At 42.2% G+C, this 9939-nt stretch overlaps 1 protein-coding gene and 1 pseudogene across 1 annotated transcript; both read right to left on the minus strand.

Moving 5' to 3' along the window:
• Positions 1 to 797: 797 nt before the first annotated feature.
• LOC106976542 (POU domain, class 5, transcription factor 1-like) lies at positions 798 to 1713 on the minus strand (annotated as a pseudogene).
• Positions 1597 to 8105, minus strand: LOC106976560 (olfactory receptor 4A47-like). Its single transcript, XM_053203165.1, has 3 exons — positions 5441 to 8105; positions 4371 to 4481; positions 1597 to 3715 (listed from the first exon to the last, which is right to left on the minus strand). Exon 3 carries the CDS (start codon positions 3669 to 3671, stop codon positions 2745 to 2747), a length of 927 nt encoding a protein of 308 aa, XP_053059140.1. The 5' UTR covers positions 3672 to 3715; positions 4371 to 4481; positions 5441 to 8105; the 3' UTR covers positions 1597 to 2744.
• Between the last annotated feature and the right edge of the window lie 1834 nt (positions 8106 to 9939).

Below are 9939 nucleotides of genomic sequence, written 5' to 3' on the forward strand. Positions count from 1 at the left end.
GGGCTCTCTGCTGACAGTTCAGAGCCTGAAGCCTGCTTCGGATTCTGTGTCTCTCTCTCTGACCCTCTGACCCTCCTCTGCTCATGCTTTCTGTCTCTCTCTCAAAATAAATAAACAAAAAAATAACTCTGTGTCATAGACAAAGGTTGGTAATGACATGAACAGGAATGAATATGTTTATTTTCATATATACTTATAAGTGAGTAATATGGAATACAAGAAAAACTAAGGGATTTATATGGACTGGTGTGGAACATCTTCAAGATGTTGCATATGATTTGATTTCACTTACGTGTAGAATTTAATCAACAAAACAAACACAAAAAACAAAAACAGACTCATAAATACAGAGAACAAACTGGTGGTTGCCAGAGCTGAGAAGGGTGGAGGGATAGGCACAATGGGTGAAGGGGATAAAAGGTACAAAGTGGCCATAATAACATAAATAACTCACAAGAATGAGCAGTACAGCGTAGGAAGTACAGTCAATAATACTGTAGTAGCACCATAGGGTAAGAGATGGAAGTTACACTTTTACATGGGCATTTCATAACATCCACTTTTCTTCCACTGTGTCCCAGGCTTCTTTAAGAACAAAGTGATGAGTGATGTGGGGATTAAAAACAAGAGTATCCTTGAACTTCCCCTTCACTCCAGCTAGTCTCCCCCAACTCCCTGCCCCCACACCCTTTGTGTTCCCAAATCTGTTCTTAGTGAAGAACTTTATCCCAAGGCTCTGGCTCTCTTTCCATAGCTCTCCCCCTTCCTCTGCTCCCCATTCCTGGGAAGGGCCGGCATCAGTTGGAATGCATGGGAGAGCCCAGAGTGGTGACAGACCCCAGGGAAAGGCTTCACCTTCAGGGAAAGAGACCAGGGAGTACAGTGTAGTGAAGGGGGGCCCCCAGAGCCTGGAGTACCAAAATGGGGTCCTGGTGCCAGAAGAAAGGATACTGGTGCCCCTGAGAAAGGGGACCCAGCAGCCTCAGCGGTCTCTCGTTGGAAACAGTCACTGCTTGATCTGTTGCCTTTCTGGCCATGGTTGCAGAACCACATGGGGACCACATCCTGCTGTAGCCCGAGCTGCTGGGCCCTGTGGCCGCTGTGCTGCTGGCTGGGTTTCCAGCATTGCAGGAACGTGTCCTCCAGGCTGCCTCTCACTCTCTCCTCTATACTTGCTCGCCTGCTCTCTGGGGCGTGCGCAGGGTCCCCGCTTTGCAAGTCTGCTGTAGATTTCCCGGTTGTCAGCTTCCTCCACCGAATTCTGCAGCAGCGCCGCGGCGTATACACATTCTGGAAACTGAGCGGCAGAGCCTAGAAATGGCAGAGGGTCTTTTGCAGCCTGAGTATATCCCAGAGTGATCCTCTTCCGCTTCAGGAGCTTGGCGAACTGTTCCAGGTCTTTCCTCCTGGGATTCCTCGGGGTTTTGCTCCCGCTTTTCCTGGTCAGGCTTCAGGGCCCCAGGCGGGGTAGCGCACTGCTCTGGAAAGACGCCCTCAGAGTTGGCTCTCCACCTGGGCTCCCTGCTTGCGACCGGCTCCAAGGGAGGTCTCCAAGCTGCCTTGGGGCACCAGCCATACACCTACTTGAGGTCCACAGTACTCCATCCCCTGATAGAACTCACACATTAGGAGGCACCGGGGCATCCCCCACACCCTAGCGCCCGGCCCGACACCTGGCCCAATTCCTGACCCATCAGGAGGGCCTTGGAAGCTCAGTCAAGGTCCCAGGGTCAATCCAGCGGGTCTGTGGCCCATCATCTCCACACCACCCCTACCGTGTGGGTGCAACAATGCCAAGTGAAAGCCAGGTGCCCTGCCATGGGAAACAGAGGCGCCCCAAGCCTGGGGGCCTGCAAAAATGAGGGCTCTCCAAGGGAATGCTCAACACCTCCCTTCTTCCCCAAATCCACCCACTGCCATACTGTACATAATTCTTGAATCATAATGTTATATGCCTGAAACTAGTGTAATATTCTATGTCAACTATACTTCAATTACAACACTAAAAATAAATCAATAAAACTATTACAAACTTAAAAGTTTATTTATAAAAAGAAATTCTACAGTAAAGGAAATATTTACATACACAGAGAAAAACTCACATATAAACATTTAAATACACGTGTGTTTGTAAAGATTATTACCTAATGAGTCTAAAGAAACTGCCTCTGGGGAAAAGGATTGGAAACTATTCGAGAGATAAATAGGAAATTTATTCTACACTTTATCTCATTTTGTAAGGTTTTCATTACTACTATTTACTACCTATTACACTTCAATTTTTCTTATGTAAACTAAAAGTATTAATCAATATTTTATATAAGGCAACCAAAAATTAATAAAGAAAAGTCTATATGGCATTAATGTTTTAAATAATATAAAAAGAATGAAGTTAACTAACAGAGTCTTACTAAAAATAATACTGTCTCAGAAAAAAATGTTTTTAAATTTTTTTAATTAAGAATTAGTGTAATCATATAAATAATCCCTCACTATTCATTACCTATTATTGATTCTTTACTAGAAAGGCATTACACATTTCTAAATGAAGAGATCTACAAGATGTTATGGACCTTACATTCTAGCAACAAGGGAAACTGTTATTATAGCACAATCATCCAGTTCTTTCTTTAATTATAATTAAGTTCTTTGAAAAAAGGGAAATCAGAATCATTTTAAGACTTCTGCATTCTTCAAAAAGGGGGTCCAATGAAAAATAAGTCTCCTCATGGTGGGTTATATATTTATCTACTAAGAGATATATTTCTCATCCAGAGCTTCCTCATAGCATTTGTCATCTCAGAATTTCTCAGAGTGTAGATCAGGGGGTTCAGCATGGGGGTTATGACTGTATAGAACACACTCAATGATTTGTCAATAGGGAAGGTCTTAGCAGGTCTCACGTACATGAAAATACATGGCACAAAGAAGAAGACCACCACAGTGATGTGGGAACCACAGGTCTGGAGGGCTTTCCGCTTCCCTTCCGGACTAAGGTTCTTTAGAGAGTGCAAGATGACACCATAAGAGATGAGCAAGAGCACAAACACAATTGTGCAGATCAGTCCTCCGTTGGCCACCACTAACAGGCCAATAACATGGGTGTCAGTACAGACCAGTTTCAGTAAGGGGTACATGTCACACAAAAAATGATCGATGACATTGGGACCACAGAATGGGAGTCTATAAATAGTGCTAACTTGAATGGCTGAATGCAGAAAACCTCCAACCCAGGAGCCTACCAGGAGCACAACACACACCCACTGTCTCATGATAACCAAATAATGCAAGGGCTTACAGATGGCCACATAGCGGTCATAGGCCATCACCAGCAGAAGAAAGACCTCTGACCCACCAAAAAAGTGCTCTGTAAACAGCTGGGTCATACAAGATTGAAAGGATATGGTGTTTTTCCCAAACAACAAGTCTGAAATCAATCTAGGGGAAATAGTAGAGGAATAAATGACATCCATAAACGATAAGCTAGCAAGAAAAAAATACATAGGTGAGTCCAGGGTCCTACTGACAGTTATAGTCATGACAATGAGCAAATTGCCCACTATGGTCAAAATATAGAAGTGTAAGAACATAACCAAAAGGACCCTCTGTCCCTTTGGATCCTGTGTGAGACCCAAGAGGAAAAAGTAAGTGACATTGCTCCTTGGTTCCATCTAGTCTGCATAGGAGCTGACTTCTCATATTAGAAGCAGGTGATCTACAAAACAAGGGGGGAAACTTTTAAAGGCATTAGAAGTTCAATCTTTTATTCATTCAAACAATTAAAAGAATGTGGAAATAGTTGTTTGTGTCACATGCTTCACCAATGTTGTGATTTCCAAGTTGAATAAGCTATGGTTTCCTATACTCAGTGATATCATACATAATAATCACCAAGGTAATAAGTGCCATTATAAAAATAGCTGAACAGGGGTGCCCGGGTGGCTCAGTTGGCTGACTGTCCAACTTCAGCTCAGGTCATGATCTCACGGTTTGCGGGTTTTAGCCCTGCACTGGGCTCTGTGCTGATGGCTCAGAGCCTGGACCCTGCTTCAGATTCTGTCTCTCCCTCTCTCTCTCTGCTCTCTGCCCTTCCCCAGTTTACGCTCTCTCTCTCTCTCTCAAAAATAAACATACATTAAAAAATTAAATAAATAAAAATAAAAATGGCTGCACAATGGGAAGATCCTAGAGTAAAAATTTATCAACCAAACAGGAATCATAGAAGGCTTCCCAGAGGAAGCAATACTTTAGCTGAGTTTTAAAGGAAAAGTGGGAGAACAACAAAAACAAGCCAAGGAATTCCATGAAAAGGCACACAGTTTATAAAGTCCCAAAAGTGAAATACTTGAGACCCATTTAAGGTAACTGACATATTCAAAATGAGTAGTTCAAATTAGGAATGGAAGGTCACTGCCCTGGGTTGTTTCTTCCTTCACTGAGACCTCTTTCTTAGCATTTTTGCTCGGATATGCCTCCTTTTCCTGACCAATAAATGAGGAAACACTTCAGTGTTGTGTCTCTCCCTTAATTTTTAAACTTCATATATGTAACATCTGCAAATTTGGACAGCTCCAAGTTAATATCAGTTCAGTGCTTATGAAACTAAATTTTTAATTTTCAGCAATAAATATAGGCGTACCCCACCTCATTAAATAGTACCACCTTCCGTGTCATTGCTCAGACAAGAAATATCACAATTCTTTTTCTTGCTCTCGTATCACATACTGATACCTTTAACAAGTCTTATGAAGCCCTTTAAAACATATCACATTATGGGCACCTGAGAGGCTCAGTCAGTTGAGCATTGTGACTCTTGATTTTGGCTCAGGTCATGATCCCAGGATCACGATATCAAGCCACCAGTTGGGCTCAGCAGTGAGCATGGGGTCTGATAGAGATTCCCTCTCTCTCCCTCTGCCCCTCTCCTCCACTTACGCTCTCTCACTAAAACCAAAACACAAAATGTGTGTGTACACACACACACACACACACACACCTATCACAAATAAGATCATTCCCCTCCCCCACCCCCACTCCCCACAACTTCTACCCTACTACATTAACCTCCTGCCAGGTCCTTCCCCTTTCATTCTGGCCTCCATCAATTTATTCTCCTCACTCAGACCAAATGATCCTTTTTAAATCTGAATCGGATCTATCCCTCCACTGCTCACAACACCTACAGTGGATTCTAATCACATAGTCACAACTTAATGAATCACAGTTCATTTTACAGTAGCAGGAACTATAATCTCCATTTCATAGGTGAAAAGACTAAGGTTCAAGTCATCTAATAATTTTCCCAGGGTCACCCATTTTTAAGTGATAAAACTAGAATTAGAATCAAAGTTTGCTTGCACTCAAAGTGTTCTCACTTTTTCTTATTAAAGATAGTCACACAATCGCAAGGCTGGTTTCCACTATTTACTATTAGTCTTACCTTGGGAAGGCAAGTCTGCAATCTGAAGGAACACCTTTTACTCATTCACAGCAACCTGGATTTCATCTGTCATCCAATTTGACAAGAGAAAGCAAAAAAGCTGCATTATTACTTGAGGACATATTTTATTTCATTTGACTGTCTATCCATTTTCTCCATGGAGTCTCCTGAATATTCAGAAGGTTGATTTTATTTGCACTGCAGATCGTTTCCTGGGAATTCCCAGGGCCATATAGAAAAGCAAAAATTTATCACATTAGGATAATTTATTAAAAAGACAAGAAATTCCTATCCTTACATAAGAAAAATAGCTACCAGTCATTTCCCAGGCAGATTTTTCTCAAGTAACTTCTTTCCCTCTGATTTCTAAACAGAAAAATACCATTCAAAGGCTCAGGTATCCTCATTCTATACTGTTGCTTTGGTCACATTAGCTGACTTGATATTTTAAGAGGCATTCTTGTGCTAGTCTGTAGGCAATTCTTTAAGCCTAACAGAAACCTTCTTTTAAAATGTGTATCAATTTAAGAGTATAGTATCTTCTTCCCAGTAGGGCAAAGATCACTGGACATTTTATCCTTTCTAACCACATTCTTCATTAAGTCCTAGAGTTGGGAAGTGTCCAAGACTGCTTCTTGCTTAATTAAATTCACTGGGAATTTTTGCAGAAACTTTCAAAAATATCTATATAAAGATCCTATTTTGCGAAATCAGATAATTAGGAAGATGTAACAATAACAAAAAAAAAATAGCTTTAGAACCATTGTAAAACTACTGCCAGACAAAAATAAAATTTCAGCCCATTTTGTTTTAGGGAAGATTAATTTATCATGTATTTCCCCACTTGCCATAGCAAGTTTTTCTTGCCTTGTATTTAATATTCAATTTATTCTACCTTGAATTGTGGTAGATATTGTAGATATTTATTCACAGATTTAGACAGAAAAACTATTTATCCAATTATTATTTTCCTTAATTTGGGGCTCCTGGTTACTTCCAGAAACCATGCTATGAGAGTGGACACAGCAATTAATGAAATAGGGGGGCAAATTATGCAACAGGTCCTTCCTGCATGGACCTTCTATTCTCATAACAGAATCAGGCAGTACGTAATAGGACAATTTAGGAAACTAATTACAGTCTTCATCAGTGCTAATAAGACAGCAAACAGGGTACTCAGGGAGAATTCTACTATGGAGAAGGTGACCAGGGAAGGTCTTTCTTCAAAGATGATGCTTACTGAGATCCACAGGACAGAAGGCAGCTACCATTGGAAACACCTACAGGTAGTAAAATTAAGTAAACATTAATTATAAGCAATTTGTTCTCACTTCATTGATGGCATGACCTATGTATAGAAAATGGTAAAAACTTCACACAAATTTTTATTCCAGGGCCCTTTGAAAAGGAATGGTAAGTGTGGGCACTCTCATCAACTTCCTGATTGTAGTGGGAAAGCTTCCAAACTTCACTGTTGAGTGTCCTGTTAGCTATGGATCTGTCACATATGGCCTTTATTATGTTGAGGTACATGCCTTCTATACCCAATTTGTTGCGAGGTTACTTGTATCATGAAAAAACATTGAAATTCTATCCTACCAAAGAACAACTCAGAGAGGAAATACAATTCCTTTTACAACAGCATCAAAAAGAATATTTAAGAATAAACTTACATAAGGAGGCAAAAACTTTTGTACACTTAAAAACTATAAAATGCTGAAGACAGAGAAAGATGGAGGCATAGGAGGATGCTGGGCTCACCTCGTCCTGCTGATCGCTTAGATTCCAACCACATCAGCCTAAATAACCCAGAAAACGGCCAGAAGACTACCAGAATGGACTCTCCAGAGCCAAGCGTAGACAAGAGGGCCATGGAAGAGGGTAGGAAGGGTGGAGAGCAGTGCGTCCTTCATGGACTGGCAGAGGGGAGCCAGGGCAGTGGAGGGGCAGCCCGCTGGGCAAGGCAGAGCCCCCAAGTCTGGCTTGCAAAAACATTGGGGCCAGACTGCATGAGTTCTGACAGCCAGCGGGACTTAACATCGGGAATATTAAGAGTCAACGGCTCTGCTCAGAGAGTGGGAGGGCAAGAGGACACCAGGAGGGAGAGTTGTTGAGCCCCGGAAGACAGAGCTCAGCTCGGCGGGGAACAAAGGCAGTGGCCAGTACCAGCTCCCTCTCCCATCCCCCAGTCAAAACCCCAAAGGGAACCAGTTCCCATCAGGGAACTTACTTCCACCGTGCAAATGCCCAATGCTGTGCTTCTGTGGATCCATCCCTCCGATGGGTCTGCCTCCCTCCCAGTGCTGTAGGGCCCCTCCCACAGGGAACCACCAATCACAAAGCGAGCTGAGCCTACCCCTCCCACCCCTTTGCACCTTGCGGATCCACCCCAGCTAATATGCCCTGGGTCAGATCCCATCACAGCAGCACCACAAGCCTGGCAGTGTGCAAGTAACCCAGACAGGGGCCACACCACTCCACAGTGAGTCCTGCCCCTGGGAGAGGGGAAGATAAGGTACCCACCAGTCTGACTGTGGCCGCAGCGGTGGGCTGGGGGCAGATATCGGGTCTGACTGCAGCCCCGCCCACCAACGCACAGGACAGCACAGGAAAAGAGCCCTGCAGTTCCCCGCCACTCCAGGGACTACCCAAAATGACGAAATGGAGGAAATCTCCTCAAAAGAAACTCCAGGTAACGAATTGATCAAAAACGATTTCAGCAATATAGCAGAAAATGAATATAAAATAATAGTCATAAAATTAATCGCTGAACTTGAAAAAAGTATAGAGGACAGCAGAGAATCTATTGCTACAGAGATCAAGTGACTAAGAAATAGTCATGAGGAGCTAAAAAATGTTGTAAATGAGGTGCAAAATAAAATGGAGGCGACCACAGCTCGGAGTGAAGAGGCAGAGGAGAGAATAGGTGAACTAGAAGATAAAATTGTGGAAAAAGAGGAAGCTGAGAAAAACAGAGATAATAAAGTCGAGGAGTATGAGGGGAGAATTAGAGAACTAGGTGATGCAATCAAATGGAAAAATATCCATATAATAGGAATTCCAGAAGAGGAAGAGAGAGAGAAAAGGGCTGAAGGTGTACTTGAACAAATCAGAGCTGAGATCTTCCCTGATCTGGGGAAGGAAAAGGCATTGAAATCCAAGAGGCACAGAGAAGTCCCTTCAAACATAACTTGAATCAATCTTCTGCACGACATATCATAGTGAAACTGGCAAAATACAAGGATAAAGAGAAAATTCTGAAGATAAACAGGCTCTAACTTATAAAGGGAGACCCATAAGACTAGTGGCAGACCTATCTACTGAAACTTGGCAGGCCAGAAAAGAATGGCAGGAAATCTTCAATGTGATGAACAGAAAAAATATGCAGCCGAGAATCCTTTATCCAGCAAGTCTGTCATTCAGAATAGAAGGAGAGATAAAGGTTTTCCCAAACAAACAAAAACTGAAGGAATTCCTCACCACTAAACCAGCCCTACAAGAGATCCTAAGGGGGACTCTGTGAGTGAAATGTTGCAAGGACTACAAAGTACCAGAGACATCACTACAGGCATGAAACCTACAGACATCACAATGACTCTAAACCCACATCTTTCAATAATAACACTGAATGCAAATGGACTAAATGCTCCAACCAAAAGACATAAGGTATCAGAATGGATAAAAAAACAAGACCCATCTATTTGCTGTCTACAAGAGACTCATTTTAGACCTGAGGACACCTTCAGATGGAAAGTGAGTGGATGGAGAACTATCTATCATGCTACTGGAAGTCAAAAGAAAGCTGGAGTAGCCATACTTACATCAGGCAAACTGGGCATTAAATTAAAGGCTGTAACAAGAGATGAAGAAGGGCATTATATAATAATTACAGGGTCTATCCATCAGGAAGAGCTAACAATTATAAGTGTCTATGCGCTGAATACGGGAGCCCCCAAATATATAAAACAATTAATCACAAACATAAGCAACCTTATTGATGAGAATGTGGTACTGGCGGGGGACTTTAATACTCCACTTACAACAATGGATAGATCATCTAGACACAGGATCAGTAAAGAAACCAGGGCCCTGAATGATACATTGGATCAGATGGACTTGACAGATATATTTAGAACTCTGCATCCCAAAGCAACAGAATATACTTTCTTCTCGAGTGCACATGGAACATTCTCCAAATAGATCACATACTGGGTCACAAAGCAGCCCTTCAAAAGTATAAAAGAACTGAGATCATACCATGCACACTTTCAGATCACAATGCTATGAAACTTGAAATCAACCACGGGAAAAAGTCTGGAAAACCTCCAAAAGCATGGAGGTTAAAGAACACCCTACTAAAGAATGAGTGGGTCAACCAGGCAATTAGAGAAGAAATTTAAAAATATACAGAAACAAATGAAAATGAAAACACAACAATCCAAATGCTTTGGGATGCAGCGAAGGCAGTCCTGAGAGGAAAATACATTGCAATCCAGGCC

The sequence above is a fragment of the Acinonyx jubatus genome, chromosome D1, assembly GCF_027475565.1.
Source record: "Acinonyx jubatus isolate Ajub_Pintada_27869175 chromosome D1, VMU_Ajub_asm_v1.0, whole genome shotgun sequence".
Taxonomy (NCBI): domain Eukaryota; kingdom Metazoa; phylum Chordata; class Mammalia; order Carnivora; family Felidae; genus Acinonyx; species Acinonyx jubatus.

Excerpts from the sequence above, each read along its gene's own strand:
- LOC106976560 (XM_053203165.1), bottom strand. The coding sequence starts at position 3,671 with ATGGAACCAAGGAGCAATGTCACTTACTTTTTCCTCTTGGGTCTCACA.